This window comes from Balaenoptera musculus, chromosome 21, assembly GCF_009873245.2.
Source record: "Balaenoptera musculus isolate JJ_BM4_2016_0621 chromosome 21, mBalMus1.pri.v3, whole genome shotgun sequence".
NCBI lineage: Eukaryota > Metazoa > Chordata > Mammalia > Artiodactyla > Balaenopteridae > Balaenoptera > Balaenoptera musculus.
The window spans coordinates 30,750,095-30,776,278 of NC_045805.1; the positions used below are offsets into that span (position 1 = coordinate 30,750,095).

The following is a 26,184-nucleotide window of genomic DNA, read 5'->3' on the forward strand; positions in this document are numbered from 1 at the left end:
CCTTAAGGAAGCTGAGAAATTAAAGGAGAACAGTATATATTTTAGTGTTTGTTGTATTCACCTTCTTATTTACTCTTTATGGTTCTTAACATTAGTTCCTGTGGATTTGAGTTACAACCTGGTGTCATTTCCTTACTGTATTACAGGTTTGCTCCCACCTACCTCCTTTGTGCTATTGTTGTCAAGCACATTATATTTCTATATATTATTGGCCCAACTATACAAATATATACATGTGACTCTATATACTTTTTAAATTATTTAAGAGAAGAAAGACATGTGCATTTATGTTGTCTTTTATAATTACATAGTTACCTTTACTGGTGCTCTTTGTTTATTGTTTCTTTTTATGAGATTCAACTTATTGTCTGATGTCATTTGCTTTCAGCCTCAAGAACTTCCTTTAGTATTTCTTATAGTGTGGATCTGCTAGGAACAAATTCTCTCAGTTTTAAAAAATCTATGAATGCCTTTATTTAACCTTAAATTTTGAAAAAAAAGTTTTGCTGGATATAAGATTCTTGGTTGATAGATTTCTTTCTTTCAGCCTTTTGAGTATGTCATCCCACTGTCTTCTGACCTTCATTGCTTCTGATGAGAAGTCAACTGTTTATCTTATTTTGGTTCCCTTGTCTGTGATGAGCTGTGTTTCTTTGCTGCTTCAAAAATTTCCCCTTAAAAAAAAAAAAAAAAAAAAAAATTTCCCCTTGTCTTTGGCTTTCAGTGTTTTTACTATGAAGTATTTGGATGTAGATCATTCTGTGATTATTCTACTTGAGTTTTGTTGAATGTCTTGGATGTGTAGATGAATGTTTTTCTTCAGATTTGGGAAGTTTTCAGTCATTATTTTTTTGAATATGTTTTCCTGCTCCTTTCTCTTTCTTTTCTTCTTCTGGTATTACAATTTTATGCATATGTTGGTGTGCTTCACTGTGTTCCACATTTCTCTGAGTCTCTGTTCAATTTTCTTCATTCTTTGTTTTCTCTCTTTTCTGAATTGCACAATCTCTATCTTGATCTATCTTCAAGTTCACTGATTCTTTCTTCTGCAAGCTCAAAACTACCGATGAATTTTTAATTTCAATTACTGCACTTTTTAACTCCAGAATATCCATTTTATTCTTTTTCATTGTTTCTATTTCTTTATTGATATTCTCTACTTTATAGCATATTGGCATCATACATTCCATTATTTAAGCATGATTTCCTTTAATTCTTTGAACACATTTGTAATTGTTTTAAGTCTTTGATGTTGCTTTGGAGTCTTTGCCAGATAAACCTAACATCTGGGCCCTTTTTTTTCTCTGTATGGGGTACACTTTTCTGGGGTTTTTTTTGTTTTTTAATTTTGTTGTTGAAAATTTGATGTTTTAGGTAATATATTGTAGCAATTCTGGAAACTTATTCCCCCACCCTCTTGGGTTTGTTTTTGTTCTTGATGGCTTATTTATTTGTCCAGCGTCTTTGCTAGATTATTTTAATTATATCTCTTTCCCCCCCATGATATGCAGCCACAAATGTCATTGCTCAGAGGAACAGCCTTAGGAAAGTGCACAGTCATTGTGGGGTGACAGTGTTTTTGCAGGACTCTATTTGACTGTCTCTTTCCCTGATCTTCTCTGTTAAGCTGTCTGCCTCTGCTAGAAACATACCTAGCTCTTAGGCTCTGCTAATTGCTGGATGATTGCTCTTCTGTTTTTGCCAGTGCTCAATATAAATTCTGATCTGATTAAATTCAGTCCTTTTTGTAGCATTAGTTTTTGAGGCAAGTCTTTGAAGTTTGTTCTCACTCCGGGAAGGCTCGCCTTAGCTGTCTCTTTCCCTGGTTCTTTCTGATAAACTAGCTGGTCTGTGGTTTAGCTTATTGCTCTGATGGAGCTATCAGCTTTCTCTTAATTGCTTACCACCAAAACCTCCATTATTTTTGAGAGCATCCTTTAGCATAAACCTTCCCACACTCTATTTCAAACTCAGTCAGTTCCTCTGGGGAGAGTTTAGGAGCTCTCTGTTCTTACAGCCCCTCTCCCCGCTCTGTTCTTATGGAAAAATCTCTGAGCATTTGCTTTTCTCAGAGTGACAGCTCTGCTTTATTATCTGGGCAGAGGTGGCAGCCTCTGGTCTTCTTAGCTTGTTTCCCCTGGCACAGAACCTCTGTCCTCCAAGCAAACTGGGGCATGGCCAATCATGGTTCCAATATTCTTGGCCTGCTATGCCAGGGAAAGAGCTTCTGTCCTATGAATAAGAGTGAGGAAGAGAGTACCTGATCTCTGTCTGGGCTACATTGCCAGGAATTTAGTTTCTACAGCTTGGAGCTAAAGGGGATGTGTTGGTGATCTGTTCTTCTTGATATCTCTTAATGGGGAGCTGATGGGAGAGGGAACACTAATTTCTTGACCACACACAGCAGAGTCGACCTTTTTTCATGCTGAACTGGGGGTCAGTAGGGAGGGAGAGGTTGTCTCTGAAGTGCCATAGACTCTCACTGTTCTTACTGAGAGTTAGTATATTTTCTTAAATAGATATATATTTTTTAATTTGGTGTTTGCTCTTAGGATAATTTTCAGAGACTTTAAAGGGTTTTTTTAAAAAAAAAAGAATTTTCACTGGTTATGGTTATTTTGCCAGGGAACAATTTCACAGCATTCCTCACTCTGACATTCTGAAATAAAAGTCTCTCTCTCAGACTTTTTACACTCACTTAAAGTAAAGGAGAATGAAGAAAGTTATTTGAATTAAGTAAAAAAAAAAAAAAAAGTACAAAAACAGAAAACAGAATTTTGGGACTAGATTTCTGGCCTAGTCAGCCAGGTTTTTTTCACCTAGATGGAATTCTTCTGAAAAGTTCTTAACTTTGCAAAATGCTTTGACTAGGCAGCCTTAGGACCCTCCACAATTTCTTTTTCTTTCAGCCATGTGGATACTGCATTGAAAAAGTCCCACTGAATGTTTACCTCCAGTTTGAAAACCATATTTTAAGACAATCTTGGACTCCCCTTAATTTACTTGGTAGTTGGGGGCCATTCTCAATTCTTTAAGCCAGAAACCTTAAATGTGTTCATTGAGGTCAGTTCATCAACTTTTATGGAATTTCTCCCCTGAGCCATAGAAGAGCAGGGCTCTGGGGGGCAGTAGGAGACTCTAGGAACAATGCTATGATCTGTAGTTGCAAGGAGCTATGAATTTAGGATGTAGATAGCCAGGAACACACAATTAAATTCCAGCAGTTTCCAGGCCCTTGGTTAATATTGAGATTCTTTCTGAGTAGTTGCATCTCCACCAGGGTCATTAGAGGAATCAGAGATGGTGGCATCATGTGAGTTACACTGACCTCTTTAGTAAAATATCCTATAGAAGATATCCTATGGGCCTCAAAATCTGCCTTACTTCTCAGGGCATCCCAGCCCCTCTCTTGTCAGACAGCTACACTTTCTTTGACCCTCTTCTGCAATGATGGCATAATTATATCCCATGATATATTTTGCATAACAGTTGGTTCTCTGCTTCTATTATTCTTTGATTCTTCTATATCAGGGGTCCATGGTACCGGTCCATGGCCTGTTAGAAATGGGGCCGCACAGCAGGAGGTGAGCGGCAGGCAAGCCAGCAAATCTTCATCTGTATTTACAGCCGCTCCCCATCGCTCGCGTTACCGCCTGAGCTCCGCCTCCTGTCAGATCAGCGGCGGCATTAGATTCTCATAGGAGCGCGAATCCTACTGTGAAATGTGCATGCAAGGGATCTAGGTTGCGTGCTCCTTATGAGACTCTGATGCCTGGTGATCTGAGGTGGAGCTGAGGCGGTGATGCTAGCGCTGGGGAGTGGCTGCAAATACAGATTATCATTAGCAGAGAGGTTTGATGGCACAGAGACCATCATAAATCAATTGCTTGTAGACTCATATCAAAACCCTATCAGTGAGTGGCAAGTGAAAACAAGCTCAGGGTTCCCACTGATGGTGCATTCTGGTGAGTTGTATAATTATTTCATTATATACTACAATGTAATAATAATAGAAATAAAGTGCACAATAAATGCAATGCCCTTGAATCATCCCACAACCATCCCCCCCCCCCAACCCCAGTCCATGGAAAAATTGTCTTCCACGAAACTGGTCCCTGGTGCCAAAAAGGTTGGGGACCCCTGTTCTATATTGTGATGTGAATGAGATTGCCCAGCAGAGCAGAAATCGAAGAATATATATTAAAACCATGATGAAACAAACATAAATTTTTGGAAAATGTTGCCCTAGTTGAACCCTCAAGTTAGTTTATAAATTGTTGAAAATTCTGGTTCTTCTTCTGGCCAACTTCCTGTTAGTCTGAAAGATCTGGGCTGACCATAGACCTCCTTGCATTACCTGTCTCCTCTTTTGACTTCTTATGGCATGCAATTTACTAACCTCACAAACCAACCCTCAACTCCTCCATTCATTCAGTAAATATCTGCAGGTCCCACTGTGTGGCAAGCATTGTGCTAAAAGCTGGGGCCTCAGTATCAATTTCCTTGACCTTAGCAATGTCCTTCTTCCTCACAAGGGGAACAAATATGAAAACAAATAAATATCACGACTCAGTGCTCTATTCTAAGAGAAGTATGTACAGGACACACAGAGGACCCTAAGATCAGTGCCCACTTCTGCAGGACAGTAGAGGGAGACAGAAGAAGCTTCATCTCAAGAAGTGATGGTTAACCTGGGCCATGAAAACAGGTTCTGGAAAGAGGAGATTAGACAGGAAATGACGAGGAAGGACATTCCCGGCACAAGAAAGGCTTGAAGATGAAAATCCACAGAAATAGGCTCATTTACATTACTAGTCTTTTTACCTTACAATTGGGAGAGCGTGGGTCCAATAGGAGACTATATGTCTTTGATTACAATATTTTCCTTTCATTTTATACCTGCCTTCTCCAATTCTCCTGGTCCCAACCTCCTTAATAACAAGGAGTAGGGTTATATTCATCTAACACAGCATCTCGCACATTTAGGAGGTCCTTAAAAATGTGTTGGGTGAATGAATACCATAAACCCACTGGTCATTATACAGTTTGAGGGCTGTCCTTTGCCCCAGAAACTAGTTCTGAATACACTTTATATAATGACAGCAGCCACTTTCTGTAGAAATGTCTCCACCTTAGAACTCCAGGGAGAGAGGGACAGGCTGGGCCGGCAATTTTGCTAGAAAGAGGCAGGAAGGATGCACGTGATCTAAATAGCTGTAGCTTGTGAGTTAAGCTTTGGCTTATGATCTTCTGCCTAATTTTAAGAAAAAAATTAGGTGCTTTGACCCATATTATGCATAAGTAGGTGAAAACGGGTAAATCAAGCAACCACTTTCACCTTGACAACCTTCCTTTCTCCCCCGCCGCAAATGTAGGACAAATATCCTCTCACACAGAGTGGGAAAGTGCCAGTTTGTGTCTCTCAGTCCTCCCGAGCTGTCCACTCCTCATTTATTGGGCTCAAAGCCTTCAGTAACTCCCTGATTTGTATTTCCCAGTATTCCTAGCTCTACCCCATACATAGATCTGGGGCATCTCCTGGGCTTGGCTGGTGAGGTCGATGCGGGGAAGCCAACTCTTCTCCTATTCCCTGCCTGGTCCAGTCAGCTCCACAGTAGACCAAACAAAGGGGTACAAGTATTTATGACTTCATTTTGGTTTTTTATTTTTATTTTTATTATTTTTTAAAATTAAATTAAATTTTTTTGGCTGTGCCACAAGGCATACAGAATCTTAGTTCCCCGACCAGCGATTGAACCCGCACCCCTTGCAGTAGAATTGCAGAGCCTTAACCACTGGACCGCCAGGGAATTCCCTTTTTGGTTTTGTATTGAGGAGAAAACCTCGGCTTGAAACCCTCAGCAAGGGTACACTCGGTGAGTCCAGCCTCGATGTCTACCCAGACGTCCTGCCCTGAGGTTTGTGCCTCTCTAGGAGACCTCTTTCGGGAAGCCCCTCCCCTCTCCATAGAATCCATCTCCTTTCACCGACCCCCACCCCAGCCCCTAGCAGTACATTTCTTTCAATCTCACTCATTAGCTGTGGTAAGGGGGCTGGGGAGATGCTAAGATTTAAATGCTAAGGTCAAGAGAATAAATGGCTGTAGGTGGGACTCCAAATCTCAGAGACTCTTATGGCGTCTCTCCCTTTTCCCGATCCCCGAACTGCGGGCCAGCCTCCTGGTACATTCACACACACACACACACTCACACACACACACACACACACCCCGCTCCTCCCAAGATTGACTGCCAGTTGTCAGCCATATTACCAACGAATGCCTTAAGAAGGAAGGAGTTAGTTTTCTAACTGCCACATAATTTGCAAGGCAGCACTCTCCAGCAGTCTGGACATCTTATCATTATGCAGAAAAATACAGAATTCCCTTTCTCAGTCCCATCCCCACCCTCATCCTCGTCCCCATGCTATTTTATTTAAAAATTTTTTTCATTGGAGTACAGTTGCTTTACAATGTTGTGTTAGTTTCTACTGTACAGCAAAGTGAATCAGCTATACATATACCTATATGCCCTCTTTTTTGGTTTTCCTTCCCATTTAGGTCACCACAGAGCATTGAATAGAGTTCCCTGTGCTATACAGTACGTTCTTGTTAGCTACCTATTTTATACATAGTATCAATAGTGTATATATGTCAATCCCTATCTCCCAATTCATCCCACCCCGCCTTCCCCCCTTGGTATCCATATGTTTGTTCTCTACGTCTGTGTCTCTATTTCTGCTTTGCAAATAAGATCATGTATACCATTTTTCTAAATTCCACACGTATGCGTTAATATACGATATTTGTTTTTCTCTTTCTGACTTACTTCACTCTGTGTGACAGTCTCTAGGTCCATCCATGTCTCTACAGATGACCCAATTTCATTCCTTTTTATTTTAAATTGCACTCCTTGGGCCTGCCGGGAATAGGAGAAGGGGCCATTGTGGGGCAAGATACTCACCCAAGGCTGCTGTTTTAATAAAGAGATGCTTTGCTACTGCCGTTCCCCTAAGGAATAGATTAACTCCTTATCTGAGAGTCTTCTTTACCTTCAATTTCTAACTAGGCACGAGGGGAGCCCATGGATTAATCTTCCCCTCACAGAATATAAGTAATTGATGATCTGTGAGCACAATAGACAGGTCACATGGTCTGACAAAGGATTTATTTTCTCCAAATCATTATTCATTTTCATGAAGTCTTACAAAGGAATAAAAATCAAGCTGGATTTAAGTATTTTGTGCCGCAGTTAATGAATCACCTGTCCTGAAGGAAAGGAAAATGGCAAAAACTCTCTTGGAAAATTCAGCCAGCATGCTCACCATAGCTTTATGATATAGACTCAAGTTAATTATGAAAAATATTCATTTCCTTAAAGAAATCTTTAAAAAAATCTTGAACATGGGACCACGTATCCTGGTGAGACTAAAGTGGGTCAAAGGCAGAGCTGAATGCCAAATGATAATTTTTGCTAAATAATTCAGGCCATGTGAACTCTGATATTTTACTTACTTTGATGCGTATAATGGATGCAGTGAGAGACCCCATTCCTCCCGGTGCCAGATCCACTGTGTTTTCACCTGCTGTGGGCCTTGGTTTTCTGCGGGTAGGTTCATATCCGCCCATTTGTCCTGTGTTCCCAGTGCCCGGCAGTAGTGGTCCCTATTAAATATAGGTTGAAATTAGTAACTGAGAAAGTTTTGATGATGATTATCATGGAGAAGAAAAAAGAGATTGCAGAGCAAAGACAATACAGACATTTCAAGAAGAAAGTCTATGGCGAGTTTCACGTGCGACAGAACGGAATGGGACAAAAACCTCAGAGGCCTTGGGGCTCTCTCTAATGTTCTCTTCATCTGTCTCCCTCACAGGGAAGTGATGCCGACATGGTGGATAAAAACAAATGCTGCACCCTCTGTAACATGTCCTTCACCTCTGCGGTGGTGGCCGACTCACATTATCAAGGCAAAATCCATGCCAAGAGGTTAAAACTGTTGCTAGGAGAGAAAACCCCATTAACGACCACAGGTAGGTGTCTGAACAGTGATGGCGGGGAGACACCGAAATCCAGTGCCCATCCCGTTCGTCAGGCTCCCTCTTCACGGGTGGCTGCCAGAATGAGAGTGGATGAGAGGAAAACCTAAAGGGATGAACAGGTAGCCCAGCGGAACTTGTGCTGTCATAAGACTGTTAAATCCAAGGGCTGGTTCTCTCAACCTGGCGCCTTCAGATTCGTAATTCAGCAGTTTGCATCTTCTGAATGGCTGTTTCCATCCTGCAAGATGTTGTCTGTCATATTTATCGTATATTATGTAAGATAATCTATCTATTATGTAAGGAACACTGTCCTTTCTAGTTTTGGTCTGTAATCAGTAGGGGTGATGGATAGTGTATTGTACACATATTGCTTCCCTACTTACTCCTGGATAATGTTCTTATCTTCATGGGGATAGGGAGGAGGAAAATGGGAGTCTTTAAAAACACTTTCATGTGCTGACACCCGAGGTGCACCCAGCCCCTCCCCCCAGATGACATTTCAGTCATCTTTGTAGGGAATCTTGTGATTCAAGCCTATTAACTTTCACAATAAAAAGCTTAAACATTGGGCTTCCCTGGTGGCGCAGTGGTTGAGAGTCTGCCTGCTAGTGCAGGGTACGCGGGTTCGAGCCCTGGTCTGGGAAGATCCCGCATGCCGCGGAGCGACTGGGCCGGTGAGCCACAGCTACTGAGCCTGCGCGTCTGGAGCCTGTGCTCCGCAACAAGAGAGGCCGCGACAGTGAGAGGCCCACGCACCGCGATGAAGAGTGGCCCCCGCTTGCCGCGACTAGGGGGAGCCCTAGCACAGAAACGAAGACCCAACACAGCCAAAAATAATATAATATAATAAATATTGCACTTTTATTTATTTATTTATTTATTTTTTTATTATTATAAAAATAATATAAAAATAAATAAATAAATAAGACCCGGTGCAACCAAATAAATAAATTAATTTAAAAAAAAAAAAAGCTTAAACATTGATAACAGATCATTTGACCCTCTAGTTCTTCAGAAGTAACAAAAAAAAAAAATTCTTCAGAAGTCTATTAAGTCATAGAACTAAATTACTACTGTTATCATTTAATCAAGATAGATTCTTTGGACAAGATTTACATTGTGGCAAAGATGTTACTAGACTAGGTGATAATCCCAAGAAGTTGAGGGTATATTTCATGATGTTGACTTTTTCAGTGCAATTACAAGGTAGCAGTGCATTGTATCTGGCTGCCTAATGAATCATGCATAAATCGTGGGTGTAATTATTTTTTCAATGGTATTTTTGAAATTGAAGAGAGTCTAAAACAATACTTGGCTTTTATCCTCACTGGTGTTTTTCTTAAGAAAGGTATCTGCTTTTACTTGGAGACGAGCAAGGAATCTTTTCACTGCATTTTTCTACTTAGTTGAACTAAAGACTATTGTTTTTGTAAAGGTGGCTATGACATTCAGATATAGGATGGCGTTGCAAAACACGTGGAATTTGGAGACAAGCTCAGCTTGATTTAGGCACATTCTGTGTGTTGACATTTGATAAGCAGGCACTTGGTCGAAACTCTTGATTTTTGCTCTCTAAAAGGTTGGATACTCACCTTGTAACCTACTCCCTCTCAAATCTCTTAAAATAGACACCTCAAAGAAACAACCACTGGAAAGTTTTTACCTGTTCTCCATGAATGTGTAACTAGCCCATTTGTTCTCTCTGCCTAAGCTTAGTATTGCTGTTAAAATTAATTTTGGGGGTGGTGATGGAAGAGAAGAGGCTATATCTTTGTTTATCACATTAATTAGCAAATGGGAGTTATTATTTCTGTAAAAAAAATCACCACCAGGCAAAAAAAAATAGTGCTTTGTGAATTTCAATACGTCCTTAAGATAACCAAGCATCAGTTTGTTTTTCTGAGTTATCCTCAGCGTTGTTAGTTGCCATCAATATATCCCAAAGGAAAAAGATCTAAAATACTTGAAGTGCAGTGTTTCCTTAATGACTTAGTCTTGGCGTCCACGGAGCTGGCCCAGTCCTCCCTGTGACAGGCATCAAGGCGCTGGGTGGGTGAGGAGGGAATGGGGGTGGGCGGGGGGAAGGTAGCACTCATAGCTCGTGGCTTGGGCTATGGAAACAGATGCTGGTTTTCTTTTCCCAGCATCTCCCTTTCTGCAGGTTAACCTCTCATCCATTCTCCTCCAAAGCTGCTTTGAGCAGAAAGGATCTTGGAACATGGTAACTTCAGACAGAACTGGAGAGCCTGGGAAGCTACATTGGTCCCTGGGCTGGCGTTGTTGTCAACCCAGCTGCTGGCAGGGAGCAAAGAAAGCAATGTGTCCTCCTAGAGGGAGGTGAGTCATTAGGTACAAGTGTAAGCAGAGGGTAGGCATTATGTCCTGAGGCACAGGACAAGGTTGGAGGGCCTGATAGGAGGGTGGAATCCAGCAATGGAGATTCTGGGTACCGAGATCGTGCTGAGACTCAAGCAGGGTTCCAGCATCAAGAAAGTCGGGCAGGTGGTAGCAGGGTGCTGGCTGCAGTCCTGGGGCTCTAGGGAAAGAAAAGGCTGTTCAGAGCATGGCAGGGCACCGTCATTTTAGACCAGAGTGCTGGGCTGGAAACCAAGTATAAGGACACATCAGGAACCCGGTTTGCCAGACCTAAGATAGAGGTTGAGGCTTGGTCTCCAGCAAAATGCAGTTACTGCAAATGCAGGATAAGGACCAAGAGGCAGCAGAAAAGAATACCCAGGCCACGGGCTTCCTGAGCCCCCAAGTGCAACCCCTTCTGCTCCTTGAGCGGAGTCGGGATTGCCTGCCATCCGCCCTTGCTGCCTGCGGCCGAACCCAGCAGTGGTGCCCGAAGGTTCACCGTCCTCTGCCTATCTAGGAACTGCTCTGCCTGATCAACCAGATTGGCTTGACATTACTTCTATCATGAAAACAAAAGGAAAAAAGAGAACATATAAATCCCAAACAACTGAATTCAGACGCAATCTCCCTGCTCAGGTGTGCTGCTGAAGCCTCTGCTCCAGAAATAAGAGGCTCCTGAGCGGTGGCGATTTCTGGGCAGGAATAACTGAAGCACAGCTCATTGCTTCTCCGAGCTACTCCATCTGATGAGGGCGAGCAGTTGGTATCCGGGCATCATTACCTTTCCTCCTACTCAGGATGTGCTTTGATCAAGCATCAGCTGGGGATCCTGCCGAATTACATAGTTTGGGTTTGGGTTGCCTTTCCAGATGGGCGTGTATTTACTAGAATTTCTGAAATGCTTGGCAGGGCCACTAGAACAAAACCCAGTTCCGGATCTTGTTTGTTAGTGTGTTGTGGAATCTCTGCTCCAGTTCACGCTTTTCTAGATCCTTCTGTAAGATGAGAGCATGGTGAGGACTCGGGACCCACCACATTCTCCAAGGCTTGGCAGATTCCAGCGTGGAGGTCTTGCCCAGCTCGGAGGCTAGACTGAGGCTGCCGTGGTCGTGTCACTGCCACACTGTGGGAAGCGTTCCGAGGTGACTCAGAGGACAGAGGCCAGAATGGTGAAGGGCATGGAAATCCTCTCACTGGAGGGAGAGGAAAGGGAGTGGGGTTGTTTAGCACGGAAAAGAGATTACTCAGAAGGCTGTCATGGGAAAGAGTCATGCTGTGTGTGTGTTACCGGGTCCAAGTTCTCTCTGCTCGCCGCACGACAGGCCAATAAATCGGAGACAAGGTGTTGAGGCAGGGAATACGAAAGCCGCCAGACCGAGATTATGGCAGACTAAAGTCTCAAAATAACCATCTTATCGGGGTTTGGATGCCAGTTTATTTTATAGCACAGAGAAAGGAAGGAGATGAGGAAGTAAAGTAAGAAGGGCATAAGTTATGCAACTATCCCCTGGAATGGCCAGCCTCCGGGAGGGGATGTGTTCATTTCTTCTTTCTTGCAGCCATCTACAGGTGGAACAGGGTCCAGAGTTTCCCTGAACAAAGGCACTTCGGTTTAACATTCAGGCAGAGGGGCAGGGTTCCCCAAGGCAGGCAATTATGTATAGACAGTGCCCTTTTAATGAACAAAAGCAGCGGAAAGCAAAGGTTAAGGTAAAAGAAACAGATCCAACAGGTAGTCCAGTTCGGCTCTTCCCTGTTATGTGTGTGTGTGTGTGTATGCATATGTGTGTGTGCACACATGCATGTGTGTGCCTGGGTGCAACAGATTCAACCAATAAGTAGGTAGACATTAGGGGGTTAGATCTGAGCTCAAGATAAGGAAGGCTTTATTAGTGTTCAGAGACACTCAAAGGTGAGCTGTGTGTCTGGGGGCTGCTTTTGAAGCAGAGGCTGGCTGACCACTTGGCAGGGCATTTCCTGAGGGGCTGCCACCATCATGACATTAGCCTAGAGGACACTTAATGTCCCTAGATTACATGGTTAGCCTGGATGACGTTTAAAGACCTTCCAACCCTGAGATTCTCAGCGGATGCTACCTACAGGCTTGACCCACTGACATAATATGGCAGAAGAAATCCTAGCCGGGGAGTCAGGAGACAGGAAGTGAGGCCCTGGCTCTGTCTTGTCGCATCTCCTTTAGTAGCTCCACATACTTTTCAACCTTAGTTTTCCCATCAGTCGTCTATTTCTTATACTGGATGCATTTACCTCACTGGCCCTTTTTTTTAAAATTTATTTTATTTATTTATTTTTGGCTGTGTTGGGTCTTCGTTTCTGTGCGAGGGCTTTCTCTAGTTGCGGCAAGCGGGGGCCACTCTTCATCGTGGTGCGTGGGCCTCTCACTGTCGCGGCCTCTCCTGTTGCGGAGCACAGGTTCCAGACACGCAGGCTCAGTAGTTGTGGCTCACGGGCCCAGTTGCTCCGCGACATGTGGGATCTTCCCGGACCAGGGCTCGAACCCGTGTCCCCTGCATTGGCAGGCAGATTCTCAACCACTGCGCCACCAGGGAAGCCCCTCTCACTGGCCCTTTTACAGAGCAAATGATAGATTGAAAAGTGCTTTGAAAAGTAGAAGGTCTTGTGTCTTCCCAGGTGAGCCTTTGGTGAGTTGATGGGGGGTAGTAGGCAGCCTGACCCCTTTCCTCTCTCAGAGCCTCTGACGTCCTGATTATGATTAACATGGGGTTATTCAAACTCTGCCTTGGGAGGAGCGCAAGGGTGCCCGGGATTGGGCCTCCTTGGAGACGGACCTTTCTGGGATGAGTTCTGTGAACCAAGGCGGGGCCTGGCCCAGGAGAGGGGGGCAGTGCTGGTGCTGGTGGGCCGGGGGAGCAGGGACTGTGAACTCAGGGGCGAGGGGGTGGCCACGGAGCCGAGGACACAAACGGGCTGTGGCGTTTAGGAAACCTGTCAGACGGAGAGAGACGCAGCCACCAGCCGAGGGCAGGACTCTGCATCTGGGACTGAGGACTGGCAAGCAAATAGAGGTGACAGTAAATCTTTTTCAGGACAAGAACTCGGGCTTCCCTGGTGGCGCAGTGGTTAAGAATCTGCCTGCCAATGCAGGGGACACGGGTTCGAGCCCTGGTCCGGGAACATCCCACATGCCGCGGAGCAGCTAAGCCCGTGCGCCACAACTACTGAGCCTGCGCTCTAGATCCTGCGAGCCACAACTACTGAAGCCCGTGCACCTAGAGCCCGTGCTCTGCAACAAGAGAAGCCACGGCAATGAGAAGCCCGTGCGCCACAACGAAGGGTAGCCCCCGCTCGCTGCCACTAGAGAAAGCCCGTGCGCAGCAACAAAGGCCCAGTGCAGCCAAAAATAAATAAATAAAATAAATAAATTTATAAAAAGAAGAAAAGACAAGAACTCAACGTCTCTGAAGGATCAAACAAGGAACCAGACACCAGAATGAAGGCCCAGAAGAGAGTGCCAATCTCAGGTATATGGAAGGAGCTGTGCGACCAGAGTGGAAACACAAGGGGCTAGAAGGTTGATGTAAACCTGCTCACAGAAGGCAGGGATTGGCCCCGGAGGCCCGTCACAGGAGCCGAGTCTGTAGGTGAAGGGGAGCACTTCCAACAGAGCAGGGGAGGATGAGGAGCCAGGTGGGCGGCTCCGTTCTGGGCTCCTGTGCCGTAAGCGGTGCTGGGTTTTCCCCGTAGCTGCCTGGGTGCCCTGTAGGGGTATGTGTTCAGTGGCTGCAGGTCTGCCATTGGTGGCGCCCCAAGGGTACTGCCACTGCCTGCAGGAGACCAAATAGTGTATCCGAATGTGTCCGCTTCCGAATCCCCAGAACCTGTGAACGTGTGTTACATGGCAAGGGGCAACTGACGTTGCCTATGGAATTAAGATTTCTGACCTCCAGAATGGTGATACAGTAAAACTGTGTTGCTTTAAGCCACTAATTTTGTGGTACTTTGTGACAGCAGCCAGAGGAAACTAACACACCTGGGCTAAGTAAATACTTAGCCAAACAGGACACTCCTTTATGTATATTTTACTTATTTCACCTTGGGGAGCCTCAAATTCAACATAGGGAACACTGACGTGACTGTTTTCAGAGATTCGCCTGAGGGAAGGAGGTATATCTTTGTATCAGGGCCTTACCCCCAAGTATAACTTATTACTTCGCTGTGCAAAACCGCTGCTGACTTTGTCCTGTGATATTAAGCAGGTCAGTCAGACCCCACCCTTTACTGGCTGAGGACTTCACCTGCCCGGACTGCCCTTTCCCAATCTGTACAATGGGTCTAATGCTGTTACTTATATCAAAGGCTTTCCACAATGATTATAGGATCTGATTAATAAATGCAAAGTGCTAATCACAGGGCCACGTAGAGCTCAGGAAATGTTTTTCTCTGTTTGCTTAGGAAATGAAGCTGTTTTTATTTACCCTGCTCTGAACTCCGGGCTATATAATTTTGCTCTTGAAATACTTTATTGTCTTGTCATCCAAGGCTGCTTCCATTGGGTGAATCTGCTTTACCAAGAGCACCTCCTGGAGGGAACAGGGCTCCACACTTGTTCTCCCGCATCCTCCCCGGACACAAGCTTGCCTGTCTTCCGTGTTCTTGAAACAGAGAGTGACAGCCAGTGTCACCTGGCGTTCTGTCCCTGCCTGAGGACAAGTACGAGTGCAGATGTAGGGATCAGGGTACAGGTCACAGGAACCTGGGGAGAAGACGAATCAAAACAGCCAGGGAAATCTGCCAAACGAGACATAATCCAGCGTGACTGGGCAGAGAGGGAGGATGGAGCTAATAGGACCGAGCAGGAGACCGGATCTGAGCAGAGGGCAAGTCGGAGGATGGGAGAAGCGGGGCTCTGTGCTGTGTGCAGGGAGGGAGCCATTGGTGGTGTTGGCCTGGGACGTCCAGGGTGTGGACTAGCCGAGTCCAGAAATCATAGGAGGAAGAGGCATAGTCGGTGCAGAAGCTTGGGGTGGGGCAGAGGTGGGCTCTGAGATGGGGAGAGCGAAGCAGGGTCAGGGTGAGAGAAACTCAGGTTAGGAGGAGGGGCTGAGTCAGGGATCCAAGGGCCGTCGGGTGCATTGGATGGGAGCAGGGCAGGGCAAACACAGAGCTGCGGGATTCTGCAGATCTATTTCTGGCTCTGTGGTCCCACCTGCTCCAGCCTCATGTGATGCCACAGGACACCAAGCTCAACGGGTAACTGAAGATTCCACTGATGCCGTAAGAGGGGCTGCAGGAAGTCCTACTGGCTCTTCTCAACCAGCTCCAGTCCCACTGACTTTCTGGCCAAAGGTAGTTCCTGCTGCATCAAGCATGGGGCCTTGTTGGCCATCGATTCACCCAGCAACTCTGGCATTCTGGGACAGAAAATTCCACTCTAAGGGCTCATAGAAGTAGCTTCTCTACGGAAGCTGGAATTCCCTCGCCTGGTACCTGCCTCAAGTGAGTTCATAACTTGGAGGTTTTAGTTCATTGTTTCCCTAGCTCAGTTCCTGTCACCCTTGGTCCTGGGAATGTAAAGGTGGATAAGACACCACACGCCCTTCTGAGGCTCGCCGTTTGGTGGAGGAAACGTGGGCCCTTGGCTACAATGAACGACACACCGTGAAGATCTATGGATACACAGGATCTATTGAAGAACAGTTAGAATCATTGCAGTTGGAGAGATCTGAGAAGAATTTAGGATGAGACTTGTCCAACTAGGGCCTTAATAACTATATAACCTATGGCGTGGGGTGTTAGGGAGGGCTCTCAGTTTCTCACAGGAACCCTTTATCTAGCTCAGAGTTTCTAATCTCAGTGGCGCTGACATTTGTAACTGGCTAATTCTTGGTTAGGGGAGGGGTGCTGTCCTGTGCATTGTACGATGTTTAGCAGTGCCCCTGGCTTCCACCCACTAGATGACAAAAGAGCCCCACTAGACATGTGACAATAGGAAACGTCTCTAGACATTGCCGGATGTTTCCTGGGGGGCAAAGTTGACCCTAGTTGAGAACCGCTGAGCTAGATCAGGTTTAGCAAACTTTGGCCCGAGAGCCACATCTGACCTCTCATTGCCCGTGCTGTGTGGTCTGCAAGCTCCAAATGGTGTTTATGTTTTTAAGCGATTTAAAAGAAAATCAAAAGAAGAATATTTTGTGGCACACGGAAAATATAGAAAATTCATATTTCGGTGTTCCATAAATAAAGTTTGATTGGAACACAACCGTGCTCATTCACCTGCGTTCTGTCTAGGCCGCTTTTGTGCCACGATGGCAGAGTTGAAACCACAGAATCCACAAAGCCTAAAATATTTGCTCCGAGGTCCTTTATGTGGAAGGTTTGCCCACCTCTGATCTAGACAATGAATGATCTCGGGGGGGGAGAGGCGGCGAGGAGAGAGAGTGGTGGTTTTATAGGTGTGTGTGTATAAAATGAAACATTCCCCAGGACCACACACCTTTGAGAAGCTGGGGAGACACCGGATAGGGGTTAGTGGAGAGATCAGGACAGATGGGGGGAAGTTAGAGAGACGAGCCTTGGGGAGGTACCTTGAGAACAGAGAATGAGGGGAGGCCAGTGGCTCCCTCTTGTTGAGAGCAAGGAATTCTCCAGAGAAGCTGCAAGATGTGAGTGATAGCAAATATCTCCACTAGGCCTGAAATTCAAAGACATTTAGAAAATGAAAGAGATGAAATTATAACCAGATTTGATCAAAACCTTCATATGCTTATACCTCCTGATTTTAAATTCTTATTTGAAATCTGAGGTCTGATCTGTATAGTTTCCCAGGGGTGCTGTAACAACTTCTCATAAACTGGGTGGCTTAAAACGATAGAAATTTATGCTCATAGTTCTGGAGGCTAGAAGTCTGAGATCAAGGTGTGGGCAGGGCCTCGCTCACACTGAGGCTCTGGGGAAAAATCCTTGCCTACCTTCTGGAGGCTTCTGGCAGTCCTTGGCTTTCTGTCCATCATCCCAATCTCTGCTTCCATCGTCACATGACCTTCCTCCCTTGCATCTGTGTGTCCTTTCCTCTTCTCATAAAGATACCAGTTATTGGATCTATGGCTCACCTTAATCCAGTATGGTCCATCTTAGTCTAAATAATTATATCTGCAAAAACCCTATTTCCAAAGGAGTTCCCATTCTGAAATTCTGAGCGGACATGAATTTGAGGGGAGACACTGTTCAACACAGGATACAACCACCTTCATTTAACTGAAGTCACTGGCCCCGATATTATGCTTGCTAGCTAGTGATTTTTCCCCTTTCTCTTTATGACCAACCCATACAAACAAAATAATTGAAATAAGAATGAGACTGAGCTCTGACTCAAAACCCTAAAGAAAATCCTAAAAGAAAACATCCTTTAACTGTCCTTTAAAAAGTTTTCTTGAAGAAAATGTGAATGATTTAGAAGAAATTTGAAGCTTAGAATAAAACCTTTAAACTACAGGTATTTCCCGTTGTCTACCATTAATCAAAGTGAGATCCAAGATTACCCATAGTCTATATGGTTAGGTATTATATTTAGGATTAACGGGAAAATTTATTTGTGTTTGTGGCAGAGACAATCCTCATCCAAACACCCTTTGCTTCCTACCTTCCCCAGACTTTCAATTGGTTGGGAGCAGATGTCTTAAGACCGGGCTACAGGATGGAGGAGGGCCATTCAACCTACACTAGACTTTGCAAGAGCAAAAAAGAGGCCTTTATTGTGATACTTGGGGGCTGTTTGTTACTGCAGGAGAGCCTAATCCATCCTGCTTGATACATTGTCCCTGAAAGTTACTGTTTCACATATAAGCTTTTATGAATACATCCATCATTCTTAGCCAGAATGGATACTGAGCACTTTCTTTTATATAACTCTCAGACATCACTGGCTTGACTCAAATTGGTGAAACACAGAATAAAGTAGAGGGCAAACATAGGCCCTGAAATCAGACTCAGCTTTAAATTCTGGTTCTATTTGTGTGAATTTTACAAGTGATTTTAAGTCCTCAGCCCTCAATTTCATATTGGTAAGATTATAGTGATACTGAGATTATATAATTATTGTAATGAGGAAGAATATATATCTAAAATACTTACTATAGTGCATGCCTCATGATTAATTATTGAATGAATATATGATTGTGTATAAATACTTACATAAGTATACACAAACACACAATCCTCATTATTTGTGGGATTTTGTATCTGTGAACTCACCTACTCACTAAAATTTATTTTTAACCACAAAATCAGCACTCATGGCATTTCATGGGCACTCACAGATGTGTGCAAAGTGGTGAAAAATTTGAGTTGCCCCATGTGTATGTTCTCAGCGGAAGGCAACACTCTATCTTTGAAATTTCAACCCTCATACTGCAAACAAGTGCCTTTTTTGCAATCTATTTCCTGCCAGGTGTTTTGCATTTTTGTGCTTTTTGTTGGAAATTTTGCCATTTAAAATGGCTCCCCGTTACGGCCCTGGAGTGCTGTCTAGTTTTCCTAAGTGCAAGAAGGCTGTGATGTGCCTTACGGGGAAAATGTGTGTGTTTAGATAAGCTTTGTTCAGGCATGAGTTGTAATGTGTTGGCTTTGAGTTAAATGTTAGTGACTCAAAAATATATATTAAAGAAGGTGTCTTTAAACAGAAGCACACGTAAAACAAGATTCTGTATTGACCAGTTAGTTGATCAGAATGTGACCACAGGCTCACAGGAACCTAACTCTCTATTTCCCCAAGGAATACTCAGTCAGTATTTACTAATTCAGTATTCTTGGAGAGTTTATAGGATATAACTACCACGGATAACAAGAATCAACTGTCTACATGACAAAAGTTACTTTATATTCGTTACATTTATAAACTGTAGCTTTCAAAAAGTCTTTTCATCTCTCAACAGTGAGGCAAAAATATATCATATTTAAAAGATCCTGCCCTCTGGTAAAACTGTAGTTGAGCAGGCTGAATCTAACCTAATGAGATATATATATATATATATTTTTTTAACCTAATGATAAAATCAATGATCGTAACTGATAATTGTTAAGATATTATCTCACCCTGGATTTCCCACCCCCCGAAAAAAAAGATACTATTTCAGAAATATTGCCTTCATTGTTTCGTTTAATCTTCATAATAAATACAAAGTATTATTAGCTCCATTTTGTTGATGAAGAAACTGAGGCTCTATAGGGTAAAGTGACTTGCCTGGTGTCACATAGTGAAATATATAATCAGAACTTGAACCCAGGATTTTTGATTGCATTTTCTAAGGCTTTTCCCTTGATCTCTAGGTGAGGATAAATAATTCTTCGTAAAATGATCTACAGACATTTGCTTACCTAATGAACAGCACAGTTCAACCCCCAAGACTCTCACTAAGATGACTGGAAGCAATAAAGCCACAGAGACAGATATTTATACACCTTCAATCAAGAATGTCTCTCAATTTAAAAAAATGAAGCTCAAAAAAAAAAAAAAAAGGATTTCTCATTTGTGGGAACAGTGAACCACTGTGTGGGGAAGGAAATAGACAAGCAATGATCTTGTCCACTCTGCTTGTCCAGTGTGTGGGTGTATTTATCGTATATTCCTCTTCTGAAATCTTGTTGCTTCTCTCCTTTTTCCCCCTTATTTCCTATTGAAAACGAGACAGACAGAGATTTAGAACTTTTCCATAAATTTCTACGGCTGATACCCAACTGCTTATTTGAGTTCTCTGTTGAATGAATAAAGAAAAGGGTATTCTGGATCTGTTTGAAACTTAAACAAATTCGCGTTTTGAATAATATATGCATTTCAGATCCAATCAGTGCCTCATATTTGCATTGAAGATTTTCTCCACCACAGCAGTTCTATCATCCGAACCATGTTATTTGGTGTGCCTGGCATAAACTGTCTAGATACTTGTTTTAATAGATGCAAACAATAGTTTGTCCAACAGGCAGATCTTCGTAGTGGTGTGTTTTCTTTTAAATTAGGAAAGCTGACTTGTTCTAAGGCATTGTCCTCAGATCAGTGCACTTGTTCCAATGATGACTGTGGCTTTTCTGATGCTTATGAATGCAACAAGTAATAGATTCATAGAGTTGCAGAACGGGAACGCTCTTAGCAATTATTATTTCAACCACCTCATTTTCCCGATGAGGACACTGAAGGCTAGAGAGATGACATTATTTGCCCAAAGTGATAAAACTGGTTGATGGCAAAGAGGCTTCTCTTCTCTTGCGGTGATCTTTCCCTTGTGTCACACTGTCAGGAGAAAACACACAAGTCAGGCCGCTGACTACCCTATAGGGAATCAGGTTTTTTTTTTGTTTTTTTTTTTTAACATCTTTATTGGAGTATAATTGCTTTACAATGGTGTGTTAGTTTCTGCTTTATAACAAAGTGAGTCAGTTATACATATATATATGTTCCCATATGTCTTCCCTCTTGCATCTCCCTCCCTCCCACCCCTCTAGTTGGTCACTAAGCACCAAGGTGATCTCCCTGTGCTATGCAGCTGCTTCCCACTAGCTATCTGTTTTACGTTTGGTAGTGTATATATGTCCATGCCACTCTCTCACTTTGTCACAGCTTACCCTTCCCCCTCCCCATATCCTCAAGTCCATTCTCTAGTAGGTCTGTGTCTTTATTCCCGTCTTGCCGCTAGGTTCTTCATGACCCTTTTTTTTTTTTTCCCTTAGATTCCATATATATGTGTTAGCATTTTTTGTAGTGAGGCGGATGGAGTTAGAGTCTGTCATACAGAGTGAAGTAAGTCAGAAAGGGAATCAGGTTTTAAAGGAATTAGCATGAGAGGTAAGCCAGATTCTTTCGGTCATGATCATAAGAGGCTTGGAACAATGATTAGATCAAGGCTACTGTCTTTTTATTTTATATTTGATGACCAATAAAACAACGCATCGGTGATTGGGTAGAATTAAAGATTTCAACAATGAGGCTACCTCCCAGCTGATTTTCACAAATCTTTTTAAATACCACAAGCTCACTTTTCTCCTCTGGGTGATCCAACAGCAGTATAGGATAGTTGATGATTTGGGCAGCTTTTATGATGCAGTTATACCTTTATTCCAGAAAGTGTTCTTTGACACATTTTTAGGAAGGAATACAGTAGACCAGTAAAACAATCAACTTCCTGTGCTTACTCTGAAGGTGTCAATAAGAGGCATGGGCAGGACTCGGCATCCACACAGAATGCATTATGATTCAGAAAACTGAGTGAGAGATTTTCTGGCAACAACTCTTAAATTATTGACTAAAGACAAGAACCCTAAAACTGTCTAGTTTATGAAATCGAGAAGGCACTTGTAGAGTAAGCATTCCACCTAAAATAGTTGGTAGTAAATGTCCCAGACTGTATTCTCATCCTCTGAAACATCTATGTATTTTAAACATCGGCCTTAAAAGTCTTGCTTAACACTCAGTTTGGTTTCTTCAGTAATCAGATGCAGTAAGTGTGAATTACTGGATAATACTTGAGTGCCACAAATATTAAATTTCTTTATATTTAAAAAATCAATTTACAAGACTTCTGTCCTCTAGCCTTGAAGCTTGGTGAGAAGGCCAGTCTTGGTCATTCCTTGGGGTACCCTCTCCATCTTCAGGGCCACACAGGGGCCTAGAAGCATGTGGGTGCCCTCAAAGCGGTCCCTCAGCCTGTGGGCTCTGGCTACTTTCTGATCACCCAGGAGGCTGCTGGGTGCTGGGCTTCCACAGGTTCAAGGTGAAGACCCAGGACTTCCTCAGAAGTGGGTCTCACTTTCCTCTCTGCCTGTGCAGCCTGGCATATTCCTCCAGGTCAGTGACTTTCTTTGGTGGTTTCATCCCCTCTGTGCCAAGCTAGGCTTTCAAAGAGAAGGCCGTGGTCCCATTATAGACATTCCCGGGACATCCTGCCACCTTGGACACCCAGGTCTCTACCCATACGTACAATCCTCTTTTTTTCCTAGTCCCTAACAATCCCTTTCCTGACATCAGTCACACACCTCTGACACTCAGATCCCTTTGCCTCTCAGCCAGCCCAGAACAAATGCATGGGTTCCTTCTCTCGTGGGGGTGAGGAAAACCACAGCTTCAAGGCTCTCATGTTGGAATGCGATAGAAAAGCACCTTTCCTCTTCATGAAGTGAGTCTGTAGGAAAATAGGCAGTTTCTCCAGGGGTTATCCTGCATGATAAAGTGTCATGTGATCCAGACACCAAGCAAGTTTCCCTGCCTGAAAACAGAAAGATGACATTTCATGCTTTCTTACTGTATGATCAGCCTCCAGAGAAGTTGCTTCTCCTTTGTAGGATTTCCTGCTAAGTGACTCTCTTCACTTGTCTGGTGGGCACACACTAGTTTATGGCTTTAATGGAAAATCCATCTAGGTTTTCAAGAGGATGTTGTCTACTGTGAGGGGGCAGGAGTTGCAGCCACTCTTACAGTTAACGATACTGGCTAAAGACACCACCTGGGAGTTCCAAGTGCAGCCCTCAAAACAAAGGTCTTTGGAAGCCAGGAGCCCTTGGTCACTGGAAGGCATGATGGCCACTCTCTCCCACCTGCTGGAATCAGTTACCCGGGCAGCAGGAGTCTGGGGTTAAAGGCCTCCTCACGAATTCTCACTGTAATTACATCTCGATTAGTGCAAAGCGCTAATCATGACATCTTCATTTTGCTTTTCAGTCAATAGAGCGGATGAAATATTAATACTTGAATTTTCATTTTCAGATAGCAGAACTAATAGATCAAGAATGCTGATGGGCGAGGGAGGCGAAAACTAACTCTGGCAATGTTTTCCTTGATCTTTCTTAATACCAAGGGGAGGGGATTTTTTAGTCAAAATAAGTCAGAAAGAAAGATGTCCATATATCTGTTTAACCCTGATGATTTAATATTCAAGGATTTTGCTTTTTGGAAAAAAAATGTTATGTTTCATCCAGAGACTAGTTATACCTAGAAATTCACAGAATCTGGACTTAGCATCTTATCTATCTATCTGTTTCCAGTAAAGTTCCATTTCATTCTAAGTCCCAGTATCTGGTGTGATTTAAACACTCTTCCTCTCCACCACTGGGTATTAATAATGCTCACATTCTGTAAACCTCCCTCAGATCCCCATCCCAAGGCCAGGAAGCCTGCTTCACATCAGGCATGTAGTCCCTTAAGCTACCTGTCTTCCAAAGGCCTACTGTTCCAGACTCAATCTGTTTCCCTCTCTGAGCAGCTTTGGAAAACAGCTGGCCGTTGGTCCAGATGCCATAGTCCTCTATGAGTCTCAAGATGTATAAGTCTGCAGCCTCCTTTCTTCTGGTTCAGCCATTCCGAATCCTTTAACCGTTACTGATGCCCCGTTCTTCCGAGAGCCAGCTCTCTGGCTCTTATGTATCATTCTACAACGTGTGCCGTTTACTTTGGTAACCAGACACTTACAGCAAGCTCCCTGAACGTTTCATCACCACTGCGTCAGCCTATTCTCACCCAACACTGCCCTTCCTCATGCTCACCGCGTTCCCAATCTTTGCTGGGCCAGCCTCTGGGCCCACTTGTGGCAGAACTAAAATCAGCGCAGCAGGGAGCTCAGCTCGATGCTCTGTGACCACCTAGAGGGGTGGGATGGGGAGGGTGGGAGGGAGGCTCAAGAGGGAGGGGATACGGGGATATATGTATACGTATAGCTGATTCACTTTGTTGTACAGCAGAAACTAACACACCATTGTAAAGCAATTATACTCCAATAAAGATGTAAAAAAATAATAATAATAAAGTCAGTGTGGGGCAGTGGAAAAAACATGGAGCCGGAGTTAGGAGATCTGAGTTCCAGTCATAGTTTCCTCTGTCGCCAGGATGCTTGGGAACTAACATTCACCAAGCAGGTACTTTGAATCCTCACAGCAACGATATGAGGTTGAACAATTAGCCCCATTTTATTGTCTAATTAGAAACCCCACCCTGAGTTGTGGTTGGATTTCATTTAAAAACCATGTTATTTTTTTATCCCCTTTGTCTCTTTTGATTTTTTTTTTAAGAAAGCACATAATCTTCTGTAGAATTAATGCAACATAATAAAATAGTTCTAAATTTTTAAAATTTATTTTTTACTTTTTATTTTTTTAAAGCCTACTGCAGCCGGTATTCCCAGGTGGTCTCCCATCCAAGTACTAACCAGGCCCGACCCTGCTTAGCGTCCGAGATCAGACGAGATCGGGCGCATTCAGGGTGGTATGGCCATAGACCTAAAACAGTTTTAGTATTTATTAAATAAGAAAGCTGTCAATTGGAATAAGGAGGGAAAAAGGAAGTTTATTTAAAAACTAACATCTGCAGGAAAACAGCCAAAAAGGTGTCTAGAGCCTGTTACACCTTCCTTCTGACAGGAGAGGGTTGGAAACGTGCTCTGGGAGACCTCGTGCTAACCCGGCAAGACTCTGCCTAGGCTCCAAGTTCTAAATTCTACACGTCATTGTACAAGATGCCACTTGAAATGAAAGATGTTTCCATTCCAAGAGGGCCGGAGTGGTGCTGTACGTCTCATGGGGAAGACGGTGCCAGTTATAGTCGAATGGATGAGACAAGGAATCACAGATGCTTGGGAAGGTCAAGGTGAATGTGGGGTCCAAGCCAGAGGGTGTTCCTTCAGCCCCATGGTTCCCAGCCCTGGCCGCACACTAGAAGCATCTTGCAAAAGTGCTACTGATGCTACTGATGCTTAGCCCTGAGCCAAGGGATCCTGATTTAATTGGTCTGGGTTGTGGCCTAGAGTCCATAAGTATTCAACTCCTCCCAGGTGATTCTAACCCTTAGCCAGGGATGGGAACCACTGAATCCTAATTCAGTGCTTTCCAAATTTAATTTGCATATGAGTCATGTGAAGCTCTCATAAATGTAGGTTCTCATCCAGTGGTCCAGGACTGGACCTGAGACTTGCATCTCCAGTAAACTGCCAGGCGATGTTGATACTCTTGGTCCTTGGAGCACACTCAGGATAGCAAGTGTTAAGAGGCTTCACCCTCCTTGGCTGTTAAAGGCACTCTTGTCCTAAAAATTCTTCAGCTGAGAGCTTTTCTGTTCTCTCTTACACACTCCCTTTTGGCTGTGTCTGCCTGGCAATGCACTGTGCAATTTATGGTCAAAACCATAGTTAAAGGAATGATTATGGATGATACGTCTAAACAATTCGGGCTCTGAGTAGGCTTCTGTTTCCACAGGAACTGGATTGCCTAATGATTTTCTAGCATTTATCTTCAAAGTCTTATCTAGCCTAAAACCCCTTCCTTATATACAATCATCCTCTACCCAGCAACCTCACTGCTCAAGATCAGAAGCAGTGGTGTAAGGCCGTGGGGTCCTTAAACTCTTTGGGGCTGGAGAACCTTCTTGCTTTAGCTTTTAATATTCTGGATTCTCTTGATCCAGCTATTAGGGGGCAGCTCGCACGATGGGGCTGGGTAACCCCATCTGTGTCACAGTCTGACCTCTGGAAGTTCTCGGGTTGCTTTGAGGTTTATAGAGCTGACTCCAAAGAACACCAAATCTTCAGACTTAGCAGTTTCTAAGTGGCAGTTAATGCAAAATACTTTATTTCTAGATTATTTGGATTAACCAGATAGATACATGCAAGATAGATGCAGAGCTAATATTCATAGTTTTAAATACAAAGTAGAGGCAATTTTCGTAACTTGCCAACTCTGGGTTATTGAGGTCAATGTTACTTTTAGGGATGTGGGCTTAAGGTAACTCAAAGCTGAGGCTGGATGGAGAAGCCAGGAGATCGCTTTGGGGCCACGAG

General features: G+C 43.7%; 1 protein-coding gene and 1 non-coding gene across 2 annotated transcripts in view; one reads left to right on the forward strand and one right to left on the reverse strand.

Moving 5' to 3' along the window:
* Positions 1-26,184, forward strand: part of ZMAT4 (zinc finger matrin-type 4) — a 349,149-nt gene that overhangs the window by 189,376 nt on the left and 133,589 nt on the right. Inside the window, exon 6 of the mRNA XM_036838966.1 lies at positions 7,873-8,029. Coding sequence (XP_036694861.1) covers positions 7,873-8,029 — 157 coding nt within the window. The remainder of the gene's footprint in view (positions 1-7,872; positions 8,030-26,184) is intronic.
* On the reverse strand, positions 24,513-24,631 carry LOC118888091. The gene has a single exon (XR_005018237.1). It is a non-coding gene; the product is annotated as a 5S ribosomal RNA (ribosomal RNA).